Source organism: Myripristis murdjan, chromosome 21 (assembly GCF_902150065.1).
Source record: "Myripristis murdjan chromosome 21, fMyrMur1.1, whole genome shotgun sequence".
Lineage (NCBI taxonomy): Eukaryota > Metazoa > Chordata > Actinopteri > Holocentriformes > Holocentridae > Myripristis > Myripristis murdjan.
The window spans coordinates 26,344,021-26,369,868 of NC_044000.1; the positions used below are offsets into that span (position 1 = coordinate 26,344,021).

At 43.5% G+C, this 25,848-nt stretch overlaps 1 protein-coding gene across 2 annotated transcripts; it reads right to left on the bottom strand.

The window, feature by feature from the left end:
* Positions 1–2,913: 2,913 nt before the first annotated feature.
* frzb (frizzled related protein) lies at positions 2,914–25,848 on the bottom strand. Of its 2 annotated transcripts, XM_030080529.1 has the most exons (8): positions 25,398–25,848; positions 16,145–16,393; positions 11,447–11,482; positions 10,983–11,042; positions 8,770–8,835; positions 7,741–7,945; positions 7,567–7,630; positions 2,914–7,013 (listed from the first exon to the last, which is right to left on the bottom strand). In XM_030080529.1, the coding sequence occupies exons 1-8, from the start codon at positions 25,600–25,602 to the stop codon at positions 6,954–6,956; spliced, it is 945 nt and encodes a 314-aa protein (XP_029936389.1). In that variant the 5' UTR covers positions 25,603–25,848; the 3' UTR covers positions 2,914–6,953. The 2 variants fall into 2 exon arrangements, with proteins under 2 accessions (XP_029936389.1, XP_029936390.1); XM_030080530.1 differs by lacking the exons at positions 10,983–11,042; positions 11,447–11,482.

Genomic DNA, 25,848 nt, shown 5'->3' on the forward strand with positions numbered 1-25,848 from the left:
ATGTGTGTGTGAGTGTGTGAGCACAGGCCAAACACTGGCGACTGACTGTGCATGTTAATGTCACATATTACACAGAATAGGATGCATTATCGTGTGTGTTCTGTAGTCAGGATATGGTGTGTGAAGCTAAAGAACAACGAGCTGAACGAGGCTGAGGAGGAAGAGGGAAGCCAACATGAGGTTTGTGAACTGGCCTGTGTGAGCTCCAGGCTCGCCTCTCCACCTGAGGTCCAGAGATAAAGTCAGCAGCACAGCAACGTCAAATCTGTCAAGGTTTGACCGCGGTGCTCCTGGAGACGGTCACGGTCCCTGATGTACAAAACAAACCGAGACAAAACTGAAATCGTGACCCAAAAACCACAAATCAAACTGAACTGTGTGTTTTACTGAACCATTACAGCCCGTCAGTGCGGCTGCACAGGACCACAGGACATCACCAGCAGACAGGGCCGGCTCACAGCTTTTGAATTCTGAATAGTCACATCATTTATTTTGTATTGTTTGTACTCCATACCACAACTGTGGTGAAGAGTTAATAAATATGACTATGACTATGACAAAACTATAGCTTTCTCTTTAAAAAAAAAAGCCAGTTTGCAACGTTCAGTTTGGCTTGCAGGACAGTTTAGTATTGGCTGCATTTTTTCTGATATCATTTCCAGGAAACAGAGCCAGTAACCGAACACGGGAAACAGGCTAAACTGACTTTGGTCACTGAAGAATGAAAAACAACTTCATGTTACCGTCAGCTGAACTTAATGTCAGTGTTTGCCCTGACAAAAACATGATAAGGAAATGAAAACCACATCCAGCTTCCTTGTAATTTCTTGCTAATTTATTCATCAGTTTTTTTCCATGTTTTGGAAGGAAACTCAGTGAAATTGCTGGGATGAATATTGTCCAGAATTCCTGGAACATTAGTAAAGAATTGGAATAAAAAGTGAAAATTTGCAAAGAATAGAAGAACAAAACAAAACTGCGTTAAATGTTATATTTAAACATCAGATCAGGGATGCTGGATGACGGTGTGTGTGACTCGACAGAGAAGTGACGTTGATCCACGGCTGAAGCCCCGCCCCCACAGACTGGCGTTTCTGTCATATTGTTGTGATGTCTTCAGTCTCGGTCTGGGCTCCTGATCCTGCAGGAAACTGCGTGGTTTGATCACCAGGCCTGAGATTAAAACATTCATCTGGCAATGCTGCTCCAGCTCAGACACTCGGATTTCCACATAGACGGTTTTCTTTTCTTGTTCCAGGTTCAGCCTGTTGAGCGGCCTGATTTCCGCCCTCAGCTCCGTGGTGACGGATGGCTGCTTGGTCAGAGTGGCCAGCAGATGTCGTGTTCACAGCCTCTTAAGATCCTCCATGTTCCTCTGCTCTGCTTTCACAGCCGTCTTGATGTTTGGTGGTCGGCCTGCAGCAGATCGAGATTACAGATGAAAGGCCAGAGGTGGCCGGCTGCTGCTGGAGCCTGGTCTGCTGATGGAGAGCAATCTGTCAAATCCACGTTGTCATTTGATATTTTTTATTTCATTATTTATTTCACGCACATTTTATCTATGACTGACCACGTCATGAAATCAGTGTTTTTATTCAGTTTTTCTCTATATGATGCTGTTTTTGTTCTTTTATCATCATATCATTGTACCTCTGTTGTGTATCGTACTGCATTTTGTGAAGCACCTTGTAACTCTGGTTTTCAAAGATGCTGTCGAAGTTTATTATTAGTAGTATTGTTGTTGTTGTTATCAGTTCCTACGTCAGGAAGCGGCTTGGAGTTGATGTCATAGAGGTATTTGAATTTCCCCGTATTTCATGACAGGAAAATGCAGTAGTGTGTAAAGCATTTTCTCAGTGTGTGTGTGTCTGTGTGTGTGTGTATCAAGGTTCTTCCAGTTCACTAAAATGAAACTAAAAACTAAAATTAGGTGTGAAAAAACATTCTAGTTAACTGAAAAATAAAAACTAGACTGTGTTCTTACAAAACTAAACTAAACTAAAATAAAACATTAAAAAAATATATTTAAAAAAAAAACTAATACTGAAACTAATGAAAAACTGGAATCCATTCTAGAAACAAAACAAACAAACAAAACAAAATGTAACAAAACAAAATAAAAACTAATGAAAAATGCAAAACTATATTAACAGGTGTGTGTGTGTGTGTGTGTGTGTGTGTGTGTGTGTATGTGTGTGTGTGTGTGTGTGTGTGTGTGTGTGTGTGTGTGTGTGTGTGGACACAGAGACACACACCGCGGTGGAAGAGTCTTCAGTCAGACAGTTTATTAGAAAACAAGCTGTTATTTCTCTTCGACTCTGTGGCTCTCGGGCTTTTCGGGGCGAGAGCAGGAAGTAACAGACATTCTTTAAAAGCCATTCATGCTTCTCCTCAGTCACATGACATCATACGACACTGCAGTCACATGACATCACGCCGCGCAGACCGGACGGACTGTGAGAACCATGAATTAGCTGTCAGTCATTAGCAGAGAGTTGTTCACGGACAGTTAACAGTCGTCGGCGTAGAGGCGCTGAGAGGCGCTGAGAGGCCGCTGTTAGCAGTCATTAACAGACGTTAGCAGATCAGACTGGGCAGCAGTTAACAGTCTGTCTGTCCTGCTCAGCTGATCACAGCTGGTCACACACACACCCTCTACCTGAACGCATGAAATCATTTCGACCATCTCTCAAACATCACAGAAACCACCAATCACTGTCAGAGAGCCTCAGACTGACACACACTCACACACACACACACACACACACTCCAACGTTTTGGGTAAAATCTTTTCCCGACTTCCCCAGTCTGTACGGTCAGTTGTTCAGTTCCTATGGGTAGCATTTCCTGTTAGCTTTGCATAAAGACTTGAAGTCTATGGGAGTCGTTAGCCTGTTGCCATCAAAATGAAAAAATTAACCTCTTAGAATGACTTTCATTTAAAACAAACATCAAGACGTGTGTTTCAAATCCACATGATCCACTGTAAGTCAGACAGCTTCAGAGCTGCAGTGAGGTTGATTTTTACCCAGGCTAACGTCTCCCATAGACTTCAAGTCTTTATGCTAACCTAACAGGAAATGCTACCCATAGGAACTGAACCACTGGACGTCCAGAGGTGGAAATAACGTCCAACATCTGGTCTCAGTCTGGCGAAGTCGGGAAACAGGGATTTCGCCCAAAACATTGGAATATTCCAATGGTTATGGTTTCAGTGGTGTGTGTGGCATTAATGGTAAATGCGGTGGGAGCAGAAAATACCGTTTCTTCTGCTGCTATGACAACCATGTCTGTGTCTCCGCTAATGTTTCCTTTATTTCATCCCAACTCTTTGTAAATATTAATTCTGTAATTATTGGCTAGTCTCTCTCCCCATTAACAGACACATGCATGTCTTTATAGTCTGTCATGCGGAGCTGTAGAGATGTGTGTATTTTGTTCTGACAGTGAAACATTTTGTTATTTTCCTGTCTACCTGTCAGCTGAGCCGTCCTCCTTCCCATTTATGCAACCATTTACCCGCTGGTTTTCAAAGTGGCGTCCCCCAGGGCTCCTTTTGGGTGTTACAGGGGTTCCTTGGACACCTTTTACAAGCATTTACACACAAGAAATCTGATCCAGCATCACTGCTCTGAAATAAATGACTTTAATATTTATAAATATGTTGTCATTAAAATAATTTTTCTTTTGGCAAATTTTTTGACTAATTTCCCCAGTAGTGTTTTACTAATTTGCTAATCACCCTTTTCTCTGGTGTTTTTGAAAGAAATCAGTTTTCAAAGAATTCACTCGCTAGACATCACTAAAACCTAAAAATATGTATAAGTTATTATTTTAACCACTTTGAATTTATTTGACACCTGGGCAGTTTCCGCACTTCTAAAGACACACACACCGCAGGAACCATAATTTAACCGCGATGACAACGAGCTGTGAGCCCATCAGACACTCTCAGGCTGTTGCTTGGATCGAGCTGTCTAACCTCATGTTTGGACGGTTCAAAACATGTTTCTCCTTCTGTTTGACCTTGAGGAGTCCAGGCAGGATGGTAAAGTCCTCAGCTGCGACTCAGCCTCAGGTGAACAAGGTGCAGCCGGTTTGTGTTGATTTGCATCAGAAGGGTTTGGTCAGATGAGTGGGCTGACGGAGCTTTTAGGACACAAACGGCTTCTGTTTTTGTCGCTCTCTGCAGCGTCCGACGCCTGTTTGATCCAAACAAATGTATACAAATTTGCTATAGTCGTTTATCACCATGTCAGTGAACAAAATAGAGCATACATAAACTAGATAATTGAAAAAAGCAGACCAGCGGAGTAAAACCAGCAAACTGCAGCAGAAGAATGAAGTGATGTAGCAGCTAACGAGATTGGATATGCAAATGTACTTTAGGCATTACTGTGCTTTACTGAGTACAGTACTAGTATGTTTTAATGAACGTGGTGTTAGTATGTTCTAATGAACTGTGTTAGTGTGTTCTACAGAGCAATGTGTGAGTATGTTGTAATGAACAGAGTACTATGAACAGTGTTAGCACGTTATAATCAGCAGAGTACTGGTATGCTAATGCTAAATTACTTAACTAACTTATCCTCCTTATCGAAGGCTATTTTCAGACGGCAGGGAGATCCTGGCTCTTTGTCCAAAGTGATCGTCACTATGTGTTAAGACCAAATGCAAAGCGACTTTTTCAGGCCGTGCGATTACATACAAAGACGATGCAGAGATGCCAATCGAGTTGAATTTGCGCCAGACATTGCAAATGTTGTCATTTGTGCCTTTGCATGAGTTGAAATTTTTCAATTCAAGCGTAAAATTTGTGACCGTATTCGTGCAACTCTGTGATGTAAAAATTCACTTTGCGTTTGGTCTGAACACGCCGCTAAAGCTAACTGTCCATGTTGGAACTGAGAGACCGGAGTAAGGTTTGTGTGTTTTAGTCCTGATTTGTTGGCAGACGTGCACACATGTACTGTCCAACAACTTCAGAGGCCAGCAGCCATTTAGTGACACGAAAGTTTGGTCACTATTTATTCTTCCTGATTTTATGACAGCACTTTCTGTTCACTTCGGCAGCCTCTCCTCCATGTTTGCTGTCTTCTCCTTTTCTTCTTTCAACATGTACTAATTTGAATCACATTTCAAACCACCTGGTAAGGTGCTTTAAATCTGACCTGAAAACAACGTTCAAACTTCACAAAGTGTTATTCTGAATGCACATGCCCCACTGGGCTACATGGAAGGTCATGGGGTCACCAAAATTGCCAGGTTTCATCCTCTAGGCAACAGAAATGTTGTCACTAAATGTCATGGCGATACGCGACAGAGTTTGAGATATTCCACTGCAATACTGATATTTTTGCCTGCTGGTGGTGCTACAGGTCAGATCACAGGGTCATCATGATTTATAGATTTCATCCTCCAGCCAACACAAATGTCACAGAATTTCATGTGGATCCACTGAATAGGTTTTGAAATACCAACACAGTCGTATTGGTCGTCGCTCCCTGGCAGGTCAGAATATTACCTGACTTGTGTCAGATCTGCAACAATCAGATTTGCACTGCCTATCTGAACATAGCACAAATGTTCTCTATTCTTATTTCTGCATAGTTTGGTGAAGTTCTAGCCATTGCTACGGTTCCAGCAGGTTCTTAAGTCCAGACGTCTCTGTTGATCCCTGATCTGTACATCCTGCCTGAACGGTACTGAGCATGTGCAGCTGTCAACAGAGATGGGAAGGAAGCAAGATGTCTCACTGGTTAGCTAGCTTCATCATCAGCTCTGAAAACAAAAACGTGTTCAACTCTGAAAGTCATCCGTTTAATCTTTTTTGAAAAGTTTTTAAAATCTTCTGGGAGCAATCGGATGAGGCTTGGTGTTTAAAAGCCAAAGAAATTCAGACTATAGCCTCACTACTGACAGTTTTAGCATGAAACAGTTTTCTATGTCTGTGTATGAAATGGGCATGAACCAAGATTGTTGCTGCATTCAATCGTCAAACTTTTGGTATTTGCTTTCCTTGTTAACAATGCATGTAGGTATTTTATAACACTGCCTGTTGCTGAGTTTAGAAATAGAATTATGCCCACAGAAGCCGATGAGTAGCTAGCGTTAGCTTGACTGGAACTGCAGCACTTCATCAGACTGCGCCCAGAAGCTTTTAAAAATGTTTACAAACAAAATTTAATGCAAGACAGTTTATTACAGAGCTGATGATGAAAGTATCAAGAGAGACATCTCGCTTCAGTATGGATCAGGCAGGACGTACAGATCAGATGACAACAGTTTGACATCGGCATGGTAACATGGATGTATTTGTAAAGATCATCAGTTTCTGTAGCAGAGACCATGGAGAGGGACAGTGGAGCCAACATGGCCGCCACTGATGTTAACCAGTGTCTAAACATGGCTCTGTGAGGGCTTAGTCCAACACTCTGAAGGTCCACCCGCTTTCATGTCTGTTTTTTTGAGTGCCTCAGGCATGCACACACACACACACACACACACACACACACACACACACATACACACACACACCCCACTAGTGAAAGAACATTGTGCAAAGATAGTAAAGGGCAAACCCAGACTTCTAAACGTTCTGATAGAATGAAGAGATGAACTACATTCAGCTACGACATGCTGGACAGCCTGCAATAGTGCAATATCTACACACACACACACACACACACACACACACATACACTCACACTCAGATCACAGCACACTGATAGCTGTGATAGGTGATACCTACTGTAGCCTAATAATGTTGCTATGGTAACACTAGGCTGATTGTAGCCTAGTAATGTGCTGTGGTGATAATTGTCTACTATGTTATGATAAAGCTATGGTATACTAACAACCTTAATGTACAGGCACACACACGCACGCACACACACGCACACACACACACACACACACACACACACACACACACACACACACTCAGTCGGGTCTCAGTGGCGACTCCGGCGCTGGGTTCCTCTGCCTTTCCCCTGGGGAACCTGATCCCATCTCTAGACAGACAGACAGACAGAGAGAGACAGACAGGACATGTGACCAACACATCATGTCAGTGACTGATGACCAAGTAACACAAATGTCTGGATGAAACAAAATGAGGCCTAAAACTGAACCCTGAGGAACTCCACAGCTAACGAGTGCTGAGGATCAGTGTGGAGTCTTTTAGTGCAAACCCATAATGCATCTCTTCACAGGGCCATGAGGTAAACCAACATGGTGTCAAAGCTGTAGTGACATCACAGGATCAAAACTAGGGATCGATCAGTTATCAGTCCCAGGCTAATATACATGACAACCGATAGAAAAACCAATCTTGCTCCACCTCTCCATTTGAAAGCTTGTCACCCGGACTCTCCTGCCTTAAGGACAGAAGCGTGGATTACTAGAAAGTATCAGTATCGGCTCTGAAAAATCAGCATCAGTCTATCTCTAGTCAGTACACATTTTTGTGTCTGGGTGTGTGTTGCTGGAGGAATGAGTATTATCTTGTCTTGAGTTCTGTTTAGTTTTCTTGAGAACTTTTTTACTGTGTGTTCTGTGTCTTACCTTGACCTTCCTTCCCATTTTGTCCTTCCACCTCTGGGCAATAGAACCTTCAATCAGAAGCAATCTACAACACACACACACACACACACACACACACACACACACACACAGTATTAATAAAACTATAAGAGTGTTGTATTGTGTTGCTGCAGCTACTACCACCGCTGCAAATACCTGGATCTCTCTTCGTTCTCGTATCCCATAATGAGATACTCGTCCCCAGCGGACAGAGGAGGACACAGGCAGGAGGACGAGTAGTACAGCGTCTGTGTCTCCTTCGGGATGTTGACCAGCGACGACTTCAGCACCTCCTTCACATCCACCACTGCGGTCAGCTCCGGACCACGACTCCTCACCTCCCGGACCCTTGCCCTGATCACTGAGGAGAACAGCATGCCATCAGTACAGTGTATGGACAAGTTCAATAACAAGTTTGTTTGTTTCAATCTGCCCTGACCTTACAAGACCTGCCCGGTTAAATGTAGGTTAAATAAAATAAATAAAACAGGCCAATATGCCTACAGGAAATGATGCCTCTCGGCCGTCTGCTCTCTCTCTTGCCTTACATCCTCAGTACCCGTTATGCTACGTGTGCACAGAAGTAGTCATCTCCACGCTTCCCATTTGCTGTCTTTGTGAGCAGCTGTGCGATGCATTCTGGTTGCGTTTCATTGCATTTTAAGAGAAGGGGCATCATGTTAGTGTCTCCTCAGTTACATAAAGTTGAGGTCTAGGCCACTTTGTCCAGGCACTGCTGCAGAACATTCATCCAGCTGTACCACTCTGCCTTAGAGGCAAGTTTCTGGGCAACAAAGTACCCTGAGCTGATACTCTGGTGGAACCCCCCAGGCAAGCTAGCTTGTAGCCAGAAAATCGTTTATGTTCAGTTTAGCTGCAACTTGAATTTTGATGTAAGTATTTGTGCTGGCGAACCCCCAAAAATGCATTAACTAAGTAAATCACAATCTGTTGTCGCTTATTACCATCACTTGCTGAATGGCATTGTTTGTAGAGCTGTTCTATAAAAGCAATATTACACTCAAGGTTGAGCTGTTATACAATGTGACAGCACCTCCTCTCATGTGATACTGCTTAATTTCACCATGCAGGTCAGTACTACTACACAGTGCAGTATAAGAGTACCACACGGTGACCCGCAGTGTCCTGTGGGTTATGAGATGGTTACTGCTCCACGTGACTCACCATAGTTGTAGTTGTTCTTCAGGTATGTCTTCATACCCAATTTGACTGTCTTACATCTACACCGATCTGTACAGACAGACACACACACACACACACACACACACACACGCACAGGCAGAGACAGGTTAACATGTTGATCCTGGTTAAGATATTTTTTAAGGAAACAATAGATAGACACTGTGCATGCTATGTATGAACCACAAAGCATGGATTAAACTGTGAAGACCAAAAACTCTTCCTCATGTAGCTGTTAAAGAACACGTTCAGTATTTTGGACACAAGCCATTTTAAAATGGTGATTCACATAATCTCTAACTGTAGGTTATATAGCACAAGCTCAGTGCCAGCTTTACTGGGCAGAAAGAATGACTGCATGACTGTCGGGAGTCGGCATGTGAAAGTTTCCTTGTTGAATTCATGCCTTAAAGACTTTGGACTGAACTGACTGGAAAAAGTCCACCTTGGTACTATCTAGCTGAAACTAATGAATTTGCCAATCATGTTTGTTAGTGATCCAAAAGAATTTGATCACTGATACAAGCAACTGAAATGAAGTTTCTCTGAGGTCAGGTGATCTCTCTATGATTGAGGACATCGATTTTGATGCGCTGCTCCTTCACATGGATGGAAACAGTTCTGGATGTTAGATCGGGGCCAACACCTGGGGCCCTGCCTCTCTCACAGGAGCCCCAACCTTGCCCAACCAATCAGAAAAATGTGGGACCACAGAAAACACCTGCAGACTTAAACAGAAGTTACCGTGAAGACCCAAAACTCCAAAGTGGTTTGAATTTGAAGAACGATGGCCCCTCGACTTAAATCCATCACTTTTTCCCCCCAGTTCACAGACCGCTCCATCAGCAGTTGGTCGCAACATTTGTTATGTCACAGCTGCATTAAAGGGCAGGTATTCAGGTTTCTGTACCGTTTCCTTGCAAAATGAATCATTCCTAATGAAAGGAAATCATTCCGTCTGTGACTGTTCTGTGTGAGCATTTGTTTTGAGGAGAATGATGGACACATTTGGAACAGAACTTCCCGAGCTTGTTCAGTGATATCCCTGTCTTTACAACAGATCACAAAGAGAGTCATTGTACCCGGCATTTTGTAATATCTGGCTTTGTGTTGCCTGGGTGCAGTTTGTCCCGTCACCACACTGTTATTCCCAGTGATGCGGGGCGAAAATACATGTTATTCCAACACTGACATCTCAGTGAGAATATTGTTTAGGCCATGTTCCCCAGTGTCTTTGTGTGTTGCAAGGGCAGCCAACTATAGGGTCTCTCAAAATGGCAATCGAGTATCCTACTGAGTAGACATAAAACCAGTAAAGCTCAATAGAAATGCAGTTCATTTACTATCTTGTGAAATTAAAAGCTGGCAGAATTGGTCTTAGAATGTATCATGTTGCAGATTTTCTCATACACATGCCCTAAGTTTATCTCCCAGGGTTAATCCTACATTTTGGTGGGATAGGATATGGGCCCAATGTCTGGCCCTCCTCTGGCAAAAAAAAGATGTAAGTGGACAACCTCTTCAACCTGCTAGCTGGCCATCTCCATCAGCAGATAATGTGAGGGGACATACAAAACCCATCCAAAGCAATGCCGAACTTAGGGGAAAGAGCAAATTTGGCATGGGTTTCAAGATGTACTTCTGTTTAAGAGACTGACTGAAGAGAAGATCAAGAGGGATGCAATCCTGAGAAGGTGTTCCAGGACAGTCTGCATTCTCCTCCTCGCAAGATCACATAATCTACAAACAGGTCAAGCAAGATTCTGAGGCAGTAGTTGCTTAAATAAATGTTTTTCTCTGGACCTGGTGGACGATTTGTGTTGCATAGGTAACGATGGTAGTTGGGGGATGTGGTTGCACGCGGATCATACGATCATTTCTTTGGCTTTCAAAGGACAAACCCTCTGCCCCCAAATCAAGAGATGGCCCTGGTTAGGGTCCTGGTTTGGACCAGTGTGTCTGGGCTCCTGTGATTGTCCTGCTGCCACCACAACACTGACCCAGATAAGCGTCTTGAAAATGGATGAATGGATTGAAAGGCTTTGTATCATGCAGACCTGCACATATCAATTATTTGTTTGTCCATTTGCCCTAACAAATCCTAGCATTACTAGCTTCACTAGCATCTCATGTTTCATCATATGTATGTTAGTAGACCCATGTTAGTAGTTACACAGACAGATAGACAGGTAGATTACCTGTATTGGCTCCTTTACAGTGGAGGTTGTTGGAGTCCATGGGAAAATCTGGACTGGATTCTGGAGGAAAACAGAAGTCGGTAGATCAAAGCCCAGTACAGAGCACTGTGGTTAGTCTGGTTTCTATACTGTATCTCTATATTTTTCCACATGGTATTCTTTACCTCTGTAGTGATACAGACCAGCATGTCACTGAACTGGTTAGACTGGTTTCTATGTTTTTTTTATGTTGTGGTACAGATTAGCATGTTATGCTAGTTTCTGCACTGTTTCTTCTAACCCTAACCCTAACAGAATATTCTTTACTGTTGCTCAGTGAATGATCTATCATGGCTGGTCTGGTGTTGACAGGGACTCTGTAATCTGCCTACCTAATATATCAGTTAAGTAACCAGCTAATGTAACAGGTACATTTCCCATCCTACTGAAACTAGGTGAGATGGAAGGTCAAAGGTCAGTCTCACCTGGGTTACATCTGGATGGATCCTGGTAGTACGGGTCTAGAAAGACAAGGGGAAACACCAGTCATTTTCTATCTATTTGTCTATCTGTCAGCATGTCTGCTTACTAATGAAAACTATCTTGCTAGCAGAGGAGGACACAGCAAATACAAATAATTACTGTACACATACACTATCAGCACACTATCAGTTTCGACATGAGCTTCTCCTAAAACCAGAATTTGGTGACATGGAGTCTGAGTGATCCATCATGAAATGCTGAAGGCTCTAGATACTGTGGGACAGTTGTGAATGACACATTGTTTCAATAGAAAGTAGATTTCAAGAACAGTCTTGTTGGATTGGAGGACAGGTACGGTGGTCCCAGAAAATGGTGGCCAACAAGGTGCTGGAAAGGAGAGAATGGCCAACTTTAGGATGTGCCTCACTGATAGATCAGTGGGCCAGCTGATTGGGTACTGGACTCTGACAAGGATACAGGTTTATCCATGGACAGGACATCAAGGCACAGCTGAGGTCAGGACAACATCAAGCTGAGAGAAACATAATGTTGTTTTTCTAACTTTGCAGGCCCATGATCTTCACATGTGCTCTAGTATGATTTGGAGGTGAATGTGATGGTCGGAATGAGGATCAGCACCTTCAAGTTTGAAGCCATGGTTCTGTCCCAGAAAAAGATAGCCTTTCCCATCCAGGGGAAAGGGAAGCAGCGACTCCAAGTGGAGGACTTCTAGTACCTTAGCGTGTTATTCACCAGAGACGGTAAGGATCCTGAGACTGACCACAGGTTAGATTCACAGGCTGCAATAATGCAGGTCTTGGTTTGGACCATGGTAGTAAGAGTGCTGAGCCACAAGGCAAAGATCTTGATTTTCCAGACAGTCTTTGGTCAGATCTTCAACAATTAAACTCTTGAGCAGGACTAAAACACTGAGATGAGACAAGGTGGAGAGGTCAGTGATCCAGAAGACCCCGGTATCAAGCCTCTGCATTAAGATATGCCAGTTGTGGTCTAGGAAGAAAGTCCAGAGAAGACCCAGGACACCCGGGAATCTCCCAGGAGAAGCTGAAGAGATTGATGGGGAACAGGACATCTAGACCACTCTGTTGCCTCCACAACCCTGAACCCGGATAAGCAGCAAAACAATGATTTGGCTGAACTGTGTAAATGTAATAACTTCATTAATGTAGTATTTATGGCGTTTTTAAAACAAATAATTACAGAGCTATTCACAAAAAGACAAAAGTAAAACAGAATCAGTAGTAAGACACAATCAGACAAAGACAGAAATTAAAAAAAATAAATAAATATAAGGGACAAGGACAAACATTAGACCCATACAGAAAACCACAATTGGTTAGTAAAATAAAACAATTATTAACTGGGATTTAAAATATGACACAGGGATTCAGGCCATTACCCAAAATTTTCAGCCTTGTGTAAGGAAAGCTAGAAGGCATCTACCTGAGGATCTGAGGATACTTTCAGGCTCACAGCATCAAAATTTACAGAATGTAACTTGGGGCTAGACCAAATTAAGCCTTAAAAATTAACGCAAACACTTTAAAATCAATTCTAAAATCGTTGGGACGGTGCAGAGAAGATAGAACGGAGGCAATATGGTCCCATTTCCAGGTCCGGGGTAAAAGTCTGGCTACTTTACAGCAGTTTAGCTGAAGAGGCATTTACTTATCCATTAGTAGAGGGGTTTATATCCAACAGGCAGCTGGTGGGCCATGGCAGCTGTCAAGTGAGCAGCTGGCCATTTCAAATAGGCTCATTTTATGTTGGAGTCACAACTCAGCTTTGAAATAAAGATTAGTCAGTTATTTTGAGCTGTGGCCAAATCCAAAACTGTTTATGAGCCAGATATGCAGATATGTTCCAAAGAAACTGAGAGAGGTTCCAATGAGCTCAACCTAATTTTCTGAGCAATTCAGTAGAACTGTGGTCAACTGTGTCAAAAGCAGGACTAACAGGATTAGGGCAGAGCAGTCACCAAGCAGATTTTTCAAAAATTTTCATTGACTCCTAGATTTATAAATTCATTCTTATTTACATGAAACATTTCTGTTATTGCCAGAAGTTGCAAAAACCTCCAAATGTTGTCATTTTGTAATCATGGATGTTTTACATAGATTCTTGCCAGAAACTCACAGCTGAATCCATGTAGTATTACTACTACTACCACTACTCTACTACTAATAATAATATTGATAATAGCAATCCATTCATCCATTTTCCGCCACTTATCTGGGACTGGGTCACAGTGTTAGCAGGCTGAAGAAGGCAGCCCAGACATCCTTTTTCACGGCCACATCCACCATCGCCTCCTGGGAGATCACAATGTGTTCCCAGGGCAGCTGGGGTATGTAGTTCCCCCAGTGTGTCCTGGGAGGAACCCAGGAGACATCCTAATTTGATGCCCAAACCACCTCAGCCAACTCTTTTAAATGCAGAAGAGCAGCGACTGTACCCTGAGCCCCTCCCCCTCTCTCTGAGGGTGAGCCCGGCCATCCTGTGGAGGAAGCTCATTTCAGCTGTTTGTATCTACAGTCTCCTATACTTTATTTTTTCTGTTTTAACAAAATAAACATGAGCTCATTCAGTTACACTGGATTCTATACATCACAGTTGTTTGTCACAGAACGCTTCCATTGCTTTCACGCTGTCACATCACTTTCATGTTTCAGAATTGCATTTACTATAGTTTAGTCAAATATGTAATCTCATTTAGACCAATACTCCTTCTTCTTTCTCTAATGTTAGACTGAATGTCAAATGCTCCATGCCCCATATGCTGTTTTACTATATCTTTCCATTGGTTCAGGGTAGGAGGCTCTTTAAGAAGCCAGTGTCATTTGCCTGCCTTCTTGCTTGTTACCATGAGAATTTTTAGTGAGAATTTGGCTCTGATGTCCACTTCCTTAGATATGTTTTCTAAGTAGAAAGTGAGACAAGTGAACTCAGTGAACTATCAAATCCTAATATTCTCTTACTGGCGGCTTGAACATCAGTCCAGGAAGGGTTTTGCTTGATGTAGTCTGTTGAGTTGTTCTTCATCAATAATATATATTAATACAGGTCCCCAATAATCCATCTGGTGGGCTCCGAGTGGTGTGCTTTAATAAACATCCCAGTACCATCAGAGGGTTCTTCCTTGCTCAGTCCTTCCACCTCTTTTACATACTGTAGTAGTGTGAGTGACCTTATAAAACTGTCTCTCTAAACCATAGATTGGAAGTCTACTAATTCCACATACTTTATCAGAGAATCTTTGCCCTATCCGTTCTCTATATCTTAAATCTCAGGATGCTGGTTGAAAATTTGCATCACATTCTGTCCACCTAAGTAATTGTATCTCTTTCTGAGTCTGAAACTTCTTCAGAAAGTTGAGTTATATACCTAAGTGTATCCACAATCTCATTGTTTCTGTCATTACCCAGAGCTTGTGACCAGAGATGAGGGGTGGAATGAAGATTGACAGTATTGTTTTCAGGCTCAGTTCCCTCTGCACCCACTCGGACCCTGAGATACTTGAACTCCTGCACTTGAGGCAGTAACTCACATGCAAATCAAAAGGGGTGAGCCACCTTTTTGCTGCAGAGAACCATGGCCTCAGACTAAGACTTGCTGACCTTCATCCTCATCCCAACTACTTCACAGTCGGCTACAAAAAGCCCCAGTGGATGCTGGAGGTCACATCTCATTGAAGCCACCAGAACCACATCATCTGCAAACAAGCGGTGACACAGCCCTGAGGTCACCATAATGGACACCCTCCAATCCCCAACTGTGCCTTGAAATCCTGTCCGTGAAAATCACAAACAGAATTGACAAAGCACAGTGTTGGCAAAGTCCCACATCCACCAGGAACAAACTTGACTTAATGCCAAGAATATGAACACAGCTCTCACTCCAGTTATACAGGGACCATGTGGCTCATAGCAGCAAACCTGACACCTCAACTCCAACAGCATCCCCACATAGGACATCCCAGCACCATACGGGGTCATAAGACTACTACATATCTACAAAGCTCATGCAGACTGGATGGACAAACTCCCATGACCCCTCTTGTATCTGTGAGAAGGTAAATAGTTTGCACTGTTCCTCCCGAATCTGAGGTTTCACAATCGGCCAGAGTCTCCTTCCCAGCACCCATAAGGTAAGCGTTCCCAGGGAGCCTGAGCTGTGTGATACCCTGATAGGTACTGTCTCCGACCTCCATGCAACATTGAGGAGACGAATCAGCCATAGCAGCACAACAACATACAGGAGAGGAGAAGCTCCTCCAGAGGTGCGAATTGAAAACCTGTCGGACTGGGTCCTCCAACACACCTTCCCAGTTCACCCTCACTTTAGATTAACAATGACCATCCAGTATCTCCCTCGCCACCTGATCCAACAAACAAACAGGTGCCGACAGCTCAGTCTCTTTCTTTACTCAAGTATCCAAAATATAGACACAGGTCTGATGAAACGACCACAAAGTTGATCATCAACCACTGGTCTAAGGAACTCTTGTTTCAAGTATATGGACCACCTTATATTTCAACATGGTGTTTGTTATGGACAATCTATGGCTTCTCCATCAATACCAGTGTTGTCAGTGTTTATGATCAAGTGTTCACACAATGTTACTCTCCAGGTGGTGCCTTATCCAATAATAATAATTATAGCAGTAATAATGATATTACCTGGTCCCTCTGCCTTGACGATGGCCTCGGGGGAGATGCAGACTCCGCGGTCATACAGCGGCAAGTCGTTGCAGGATAGGCTGTCTGGCCAGCTGTGGTTGTAACGCTTCATCACTGGTTCACAGCCACACTTTGCCCGTTCACACACCGCCTTGCAGGGTTTAATGGGTTCATGCTGGAAGTCGATAGTGCAGATAGGAGCGTACATTGCACATAGGAAGAACAGCAAGTCCGGACTGCAGCCAGTACCTGGGCAACAGACAGACAAACCACCAACAGCTGTCAGCTAGTAAGTCCAATCAGAAAACGAGTATATCTATATATATATATATATATTATAAACATTATTTTCCTGAGTTCAGTCGTGTTGATCAAATACGGGTTGACAGTGCAGTCTTATCTGGACTCTTGCATATTGCTCAGAAGGTTAATCAACATTTTGCTTTGGTTTGTTCCACTCATTAATTAATTAATTCATCACCATCTTTTTTTTCATGTTCTTTTAATGTCTCTTACAAGAAAAGATAACCTACCAAAGTGCTATGTACTATCAGTGATCTGAGAGAAAATGATAATGGGTTAGCCCCATGTCACAAAAGATTAGACATGTAAGATAAATAAATAAATAAATGTATGCTTTGTTGCTTTCTCACTGAATCTTATAACAAAATAGTGATTCAACCTTGTTTCAGTGCATGATTTTTTTTCCCCCTTTGCTGTTCTAAACACTCAAGTGTGTAGCAACTCATCCTTTGGAGAAATGTGCTGTGCATGAAGTGATGCATTTTAAATTACTTGTTTGTGAAACATAAACAGAAGAACAAACATCACAGGTCTACCCAGACTGTTTGACCGACAGTGCAGAAGCACCACAGCAGGCAGCGCTTAGCACCAAAGATGGAGACAAAAGTATCAAATCTGTGAAGGTATCACCCGTAAAAGGGGGCGGTAAGCTATTAAACAGGATCTGTGCGTGCACATTTTGTTTGAAGCCACAAAAAACTGCAGAGAACAGATTGTACTTTTGACCTGAGCTGAGCAGGCGGCAACTCAAGTACAAATCCCCATAATCCTTGACACCAAAACCACACTGCCCTACTGAATTGTTACTGATCCCCCACCCCCTGCCAAAGTTCATGGCAAATCACCACGTTGTAATCCTGAATGATGCAACCCAGCTGCAGCGTGTGTGTGTGTGTGTGTGTGTGTGTGTGTGTGTGTGTGTGTGTGTGTGTGTGTAGGGGGGGTTACTGGATATAGAACTGAACTTGAGGTTACACCAAGAAACGCAAGAAACTGACGGACACAGAGTGAAAAACTGGTAATATTCTGCTCCTCGGGTGCGAGGTGAACCAAGTGAGGGCAGCTTCTTCACCCACCCCTCCTGCCCCCTCTGATGCTATACGACCACCACCCCGTCCCAAAGCCTGCAGAGAGGAGCAGAGAGGAGCAGATGCCTGTGCACTTCCAGCAGAGCTGACGCACAGCTCCCAGAAACCCCATGACGACGTTTGTTGTTGCAGTTCAAAAATGACAACAGTTGAGTTTCCAGTCCTTTGGGCAAGAGCAATAATTTGAAGGTGGGTCTGAAATTTAAGAACTGTGGGCAGCATGTTAAACATTTGAAGGGCTGGCTGAACCGCTGCATATTTAAAATAAGATGAGGCAGCACTGGTGGCCAACTGGAGGAGAAAGGACGCTCAGCTCACAACTTCAAGACCGCTTACCAAGGTTTGGAGCAGAGACAGACGACTAATCAGTTAGCCGATTAATTGGGCCAATTTCTGCGCTTACGAGGCTGAAAAAAAAAAATGTCTGCAGACACATCAGCAGGCAGCCTTTTGTTAGCATCGACTATTGGAAAAACTGTCAGAAAAATCGGTCATAAAACTCCTTTCTGATGAAACTGATGTATTTACACACAATCCAAGCCAAGTCTTTTTTCACAAGTAAGAACAAACAAACTAGCTCCAAAAAGTAACCTGGCTGCCTTAAAATGTTGAGTTTAGTGAAGTAAGGATAAGCAGCTCTTTACACTTGCATCCACGTTTGTAAAACTCACAACAATAAGCTGAGCTGACAAACCTGAAGCTCACAGTTTAATTAAATTAGGATTTCAAGTTCAAACAACAACATTTTTAACTCTATTCAACTCAAGCTGAATGAACTGAACGCTGAATGGAATCAATATGTTGCCAGGGCAACAAATTTCTATTGATGTCTTTTTAGTAGCACAAACTGAGACAGACGAGTTGTTTCTACTGGACACCTTGTGGGATCAACATCATGTTTTAAAGCTGCGAGACAACCACAGTCAGGTCAGAGAGGGAGAGAGAGAGAGAGAAAGAGGGAGAGAGGAAGAGAGAAAGAGAGACAGCAGTGGTGGAGCGAGCTAGAGATTGAATAAACCACAGTGACTCCTGAGGAGGAACTGCCTGCTCTCCTCAGCTCCTCCAGCAGCCACACACACACACACACACACACACACACACACACACACACACACACACACACTGCAGCATCAGCACCAGCTGCCTCATCAGCTGGACACTGAATGACTGGGCTGAACTGTGCCAATATTTAAATGTATATAATCTATGTAAAATATACATTATAATTGTATTAATTGTCTTTGTGAATGCTTTGGCAACAACATACTAACTGATCATGCCAACGGAGCAGAACTGAGTGGAACTGAATTAAGTGCATGAAAAGAAGTAAAATGTCATTCTCTGATATTTTTTCCCTGCCAGTTACATCGTAGAACACAGAAAAGGCCCAGGCCTGTGCACAGCCCTGCAGGACGGTGCCACGCCCCGTCACCTGACTGACCGAGTTTGTGCATGTGTAGGATTTGGGTTTCAGGGAAAACCCTGAAGACCATGAACGCAGCATTTGTGGCAGCTGCGTTTCAGCTCGACTCACAGCCAACCGCTTTTACCACTTCAGTCTTTCTGTGCCACTCTCCATATTTTATTGTGTTGAAACGTCCAAACAAAACAGCCTCCTCCTCTCAGACTAATGTCACTTTCACATTCAGTGAAATTATGTTTTTTATTTCAGTTTGAACTGCAGCAGCAGTTATTGATATGGAAACGGGGCTCATTAGTCCTGTGTCAGCCTCCAGTTATGGCTGGCTGTGGGTGTTGGCATTTGGCTCATGCACCTGCAAACATTACCACAATGACTGAGATATATGAAATGTTATCAAATTTAAATGGTTTTATTATTCTGATGCAAAGCATATATATGCATGATATGCACAGACATATTTCTGCTTTTGTGCCTCCACAGATTGTTAGTCTTGAGTTTTCTGCTTGCGGCTCCAGCTCCGATATATGACCCTGATCATGCACTGGGCTCCTGACAAAACACACAAGATGGAATGATTTGAGCAGATGCATGAAATCATTAGTGGTTGAGATGGAAGGCAGACAAAGTCCAGGATTAGCCGGTCCCACTTGTAGGAGTTGGACCTCAAAACTGGAAAACTGTTCAGCAGCCATGAGTCTGCGTTCAGAGCTGAGGTTAGATGAAGCCGTCCTGATCCTGCGTGGCAGCAGCAAACAGAGACAGGATAAGGCAGAGGAGACATGCTATAAAAATACTGTTCCTCTTATCTAATATGTTCAGTTGACAGAGGCAGATAACATATATACAGAACGTGCAGATTTGGATTTGTGTGTTATGAGCCGTGCAGCTTATCAAACCCCCCCAAGGTTTCTGACGGGCGGAGCACACTGTGCTATCAGGCTGAACGTGCTAAATAAAGTCCTGAACTTGAAGTGGGCCGAGCCAGCGGCAGGCGAGTTAGATTCGTGAAGTTCTTCCAGGCATGGCTTTCTGATGAAGTGCAAAATAAATAAACTTGACTTGACTTGACTCGACTTAAAATAGAATCAACTGGAATCTCCTGCGGTTTAGCTGAACTCACAGAACAAACACAGAGCAGGGCTGTGCCGGGACCAATCCCCCAGTGGGCTGGAAAATCTGGACAAAAGAACGAAAAAATACAAAAAAACAACAGTGACTTGCCACGAGCCTATGAGCAAGGCACTTAATCACCAAGCGCTGCGCGGGGCTGCAGTCTGGCCTGCGGCTGTATGGGCACACAGTGAGGCGGGCCGGGAGGAAACTTCAAAAATAAAACTGTGGTGCTGGGCCGTCCAGAGATATTTGAGTGGTTTAGTGTCCTGGGACTAAATCCCAGCCGCTGTGCTTTCCCACCGCCTGAATTAGGAAGAAAAATATCCAATGAGGCCAATCAGAGACGCCTGGCTCTGCTGCAGCTCCTCAAATCAAACAGCAGATCAGGATCTGAGGGGGAACACGTGGTGCCGTCAGGACGCCGCCGCCGCCGTCTGTGCTGCTGGGCCGCTCATAAAGGTGGAGTACAAAACTATGTAAATATGAAATCATTTGTGTTTCAGGGTAAGCCGTTCATCTCTCTCTCTCCCTCTCTCTCTCTCAGATGGCCGGCCACCCAGAGGCAGGTTCTGCTCGAGGTTAACGGGTTTCATTCCTCGCAGTATTCATTAAAATTGTAAATTCTGTAGAAAAAGGTCTGCTAAAGCTTTGCACCGGTTCAAATCAAACAAATGGACTTCTCAGTTGACTTATAACATGTGTAGATATATTTAAATCAGAGTACATGGGGTGAATATGAAGTCCTTGTGTTTTTGGGCGGGTGTTTGGAGAAGAAAAGGCTCCACGGCGGCAGTGAAACGCCTCGGCCGGGCTCTGGCTCCACGGCTGGACATTGTTCTGCAGCGAGGACAATAAAAGCTTGGAAACTTGTGAAAACAAAAAATGGAAAGTGTGTTCTTAACACAAATATTGACTTCACTCACTTTAACATCCTCAGTGTCACTCGGTGCTCGACCTTTGACCTGGCCTCTGCTCAGGTGCTGACAGGTAATTAAACCGCACACCTTGGCTCTTCACCAGTACCATCTTTAAAGACTCTGCTCCGTGTTAGAGAAAAAACTTTGAGTGATTATTTGATGTGAAATGACGGATCTGCTGCTGCTCGTTTGAAATGCTTCACACAGAGAGACACATTCTGGAAGGACTGAAGGATCTGGTCAAAAATATCATATGATGGTTCATTTTCCAGATGTTGTGATTGTGACACGATTCACATTCTTAGTAGGAACGATAATTTCTACATTTGAAATTTCACTTTTGCTGAAGAAGCTTTTAAAATGAAGAATGAAGTTTTCTCCCATTTGGAGAAAACTATTTGTAGTTTACAATTTGTAGCACCATGCAACTTTATTTATAACAGTGTTTTGTCAAATTTTACCTTTAAAAAAAAATGCAGTTCCTGTGTTTTGGATTTTGCTCTTGGCTATGTTGTGATTTCAATAATATTTGGATTAATTGTTCATATGTAGCAGCTGCTTTTTCCTCAGTGGTGCACTGACATTAAGGGACAAGTTTGTGCTTCAGTATTGATCCTGATATCGATCGATGAGCTGAAGGCCTCGTTTGACTTTGACAAACTAAGATTGACTTGTTTTTCTGAAAGTGGAGGCTTGGTGTGAACCAGGACCGCTCCGTTTGGAAAGGAACTACTTTACTCCACAAACTGAGCACGACCTTTCAAGCTGTAACCTTCCGCGCTGAAGCTAGAACATGGGCAAAATGAGGCCCGGGGCCCAGATCCGGTCCACGGGACAATTTGATCTGGTCCTCAGACATAAATGATGATTTCCAGCCGAGTCCAACCTTCTTGCCAAAGTTCTGTTTGTACAGGAAAATAAATTGTCTTGTTTATTCTGAGGCAGGTTAGTGATGAGATGTAGTCCCACTTCCTGGAGTTTCTTCCCCCCAGAGAGCGCAGTGAAGCATTGTGGGACAGCTTTCCCAGCATTTTGCTTATTTTCTCAGAGCTGAGCTGCTGATCATCTGCGTGCCAAACTGAGGCTTTCCAGTTCAAAAATAGACTTGAACAAAGTGAGAGGCAGGACGACTCGGCTGTTCCTGCTGCAGCATCGCACACATATGAAATATCGATATCACTGATCAGCTGATTAAAAAGACGTTTGAATGTGTTGTGAAGCAAAATGCACTGGAAAAATGTACAGAAACTTGACTTACAATCCATTTTAAATTTGGCCCCTCAGCTCGCTAACCCTAACCCTGCCTCCCCCTGAGCTCGGCGACACCCGCCTCCACCAGGCCTGCCATGCCCCGCCCTGCCCCGCCCCACCAGCAGAGCCAAAACAAATCTCCAAACAACACGACTGTGTGCGCACACAACTACTGACAAAACACTGAGTTTCCAAACCGTTTTCCAGCAAAACATTCTGAGACTTTACACCGAGTGTCCCGCTTTAGAAAAGTAACGTTATCTTATTACGATTTTAAAAAATGACAAACCGTCACAGTCCAGCTTACATTCACGTTGTCCGCTTTATTTTAACTTAGAAAAAGTCATTAGCCTCCACAAAAGGCGTAGTCCTCTGTATTTTTTCTGTTTGAACAGCAACATACCGGCAGTACATTCAGAGCATCTGAAAATGATTAATAAGTTTTTATCTGAGGAAGTTTGTTTTCTCCCACATTCGCACTAAATGAAGTTTTATTGAAATCAAAATGATGGCGCTCTCTCTCCAGGTTTTGTTTCACCTGTTTTCTGTGGCTGACTGTTGTAAAAGTGCTCGGCTCACTGTAGGCTGCACTTCAGCGAGCGGTTCCTCAACCACAGCTATGTTCAGTCACCTGTCAAGGCTGAATTATGCTTCAGCGTTAGAAGAGCGTACGGGGGTTGTGCGAAGCATGCATTTCCTACGCAGCGTATGTGTGTCCAACATACCTCTGCGAAACACACTGAGCAATTCTCCTCCCACCAACGTAGACCCTGTGACGTATGGTCACTGCTCTTCTGTACGTCTTTGTAATGGCGAGAGGACGAGTCGTATAGGTGCGGGTACTTGCGCACCTCCTCGGCCAGGCGTTCTTCCGTGAGATCCAGCATTCTCCAAAGTTTTCAAACACAACCGACGAGTCGAGACACAACAGTTGTTTTAAAAATGGCGCTGCCGGCCGGCACAACAATAGGATGTGATGCCGGTTGCAACGAAATGCTGGAAATGATGTACTTCGGCGGACCAATCACAGCTCTTGTGGGGCTGCGTAGGGTCCGCGTAGTTACAATTTTTGGGAGGCGCGCGGCAAGGCGCGCGGCAAGGCTCTGCAGCGGTCGCACAACCCCCGTAAACTTCGCACAACCCCCGTACGCTCTTCCTACGCGGAAGCATAATTCAGCCTTCAGTCGTAGCATTACATGGCTCCCCCCTGTGGCTGATATTTGCACTGCAGGTTGAGGATCATTTTTAAATGAAGAGGTAAGAATAAGAAGCTGAAATTCAAAGTTGAACTTGACGACTCAGTGTTGGGTCGCCACCCTGACTTTGACAAACACTGGAATCTGGACCTGGTCCTGCTTCCTCAGCTGAACCTGGTCCTGCTTTAACTTGTCCTTGTCCTTAACTGGTCCTGCTGGACCTTCCACAACCTTCACCTCAGTTGCATTTATTCTTTCCTCACTTCTACTACCATGTCTCTGTGTGTGTGTGTGTGTGTGTGTGTGTGTGTGTGTGTGTGTGTGTGTGTGTGTGTGTGAGTGTGGCTGTCAGATGAAAGACACATGAAATCTGAATCAACATCAGATTTCTTGTGTTTTAATTGTGTGTGAAAGCCAAGAGTTTAACCCTTTGAAACCTGAGCAAATTGACTTGATTTCTCTTAAAAACACGGAAAAAATGCAATTAGCAACTTAACAAGGAATGACCTGAAATTTTACAGATGTATATATATCTCATATATATATATATATACATGTATATATATATATGAGAGAGGGAGAATTATTAGAACATGATCAAAAAACTGGGGGAAAATGTCCAGAGTAACTTTTATTCAGTAACTATGAGGAGGCCACATTACAAACAAGCTACTTGTTACTTTCAGATAATTTTTTCAAGATCATTTTTGTGGGTCACAGATGATTTAGACATCAGGGAAAGAAAAAAAAATAATATGCAAAATTATCCTGATTAATTTTTTCATTTTTTATTGTTCTTTGTGTTTTCTTGGGGGCTCATGAAACAAAAAGCTGGAGAACCTCTGCTCTAGGCTACTAAACTCTATGTTCTTGGTTTCTATTGGTTCCAAATGGGAAGCATTAACTGATTAAGATCCAGTTTCTTTGCTCAGATTGTCCATCACAGGCTGCCATACCAGACTGTTATTCTATTACGTGAATCACTTTTATTATGTCCAAACTGAATCATGTTTATCACATTAAAACCTTCCATGGTGCTGCTCCCAGCCGTGGGTTTGTCATTCCTGCACGCCCGGCTCTTCTTCAAACTGAATTCCAGGGAAAATAAAATAAAATACAATGTCAGCGGTCCAGTAAATCAAATTTTTTAAGTTGGACATTGATGGATTCAAAAAAATGTGTTGTGATTTAAGTCTTTTTTTTTATTTTTATAAGAGCAGCTGTCATGGTTTTGTAAATAATGTGAATCTGTTCAAACCCGCAGAACTTTATTTCAAATTCTAGCGGAGACGCCGAGGTTTCCAAACATGTGCTGCTGAGTTCCAGGGAAATGTGGACAAAATGAAACACGAGACATGCAGATCTGTTCTATGTGGTGTGATTCTGCAGCATTTTGGTGTGAACATCTAACTCAGTATCTTCAGCAGAGACACCACAGGGTCTCAGTTCACAGCTCCTGTTGCCTCCAAATTAATAAACCCTTTTTTAATCAGTTGGAGTCAATTTGGCCCCAGTAATTTAAAGCTCCAGAGAATGATCATAATAATAGGCCTAATTGTTTGGTACTTTATGATGACCTAAATAACTCATTAAATAAATCAGGTTATGCCCTAAAGCAGAGGGAGGTTTCCTTCAGATTATAAATGTCATGTTCTGGTTGCTCAGTGTCCAAAACAACTCAGACTAATGTGCGTGGCATGTTGATATTTCCTGTGTGTTTTATGCAGCTGAAGAAACGCTGCTGGCCTCAGAAAGTGTGCAGGACGCTGAAAACACAGCATCACGGTCATTTCATGGTTACACACTTCACATTAAATTAGGAAAAGGCATGAAATATGATGCAAATAATAATAATAATAATAATAACAATAATAATAATAAAAAGGTTAATCTGATCAACCACAGATGGTGTGCGGGTTAATTAGTCGGTTAATTAGTCGGTCGGTGGGCGGCGGGTCTTACCCAGCAACCCCTCGAACTGCTCTATGGCCAGCACGGCGTTGTCCTGCGTGCTGTGATGGAGGTGGTTCGGCATCTTGGTCATGTTCCAGGGCATGGACCGGCACAGCGGGATCCGGACCGGCTCGCACGAGGCCGCCCGGACCGGCTCCGGACACAGCGCGCAGGCGGCGGCCAGCAGGGCAACGGGCAGGAGCGGGGAGAACATGTCGGTCCGGTCCGGAGGGGCGCAGCGGGCGGCGTCCGGGCAGCAGCTGCGTGAGCAAAGTTTAAATCCAACTTGTTGAGTTTGTTTGTTTGTTTGTTTGTTTGTTTGTTTCTGCGGGGTTGTCGGTTTTTGGTGGGTATTCCTGTGGCGCGTGAGGTTCCGGTCCTGTCCGCTCTGCAGGCAGCTCGCGACTGAGCGCAAGAAGTTGCTCACTTATTCAACCCTTCACCTCCTACTCTTCCTCTA

What these genes read in the sequence shown, in the direction of transcription:
- frzb (XM_030080529.1), bottom strand. Translation starts at nt 25,602, where the DNA reads ATGTTCTCCCCGCTCCTGCCCGTTGCCCTGCTGGCCGCCGCCTGCGCG. An exon ending in CGTCAAGGCAGAGGGACCAG is followed by an intron (nt 11,483 to 16,144) that starts GTAATATCATTA and finishes TTGTCTTTCTAG; the next exon opens with ACCCGTACTACCAGGATCCA. An exon ending in GAAGAACAACTACAACTATG is followed by an intron (nt 7,946 to 8,769) that starts GTGAGTCACGTG and finishes TGTTCTCCTCAG; the next exon opens with TGATCAGGGCAAGGGTCCGG.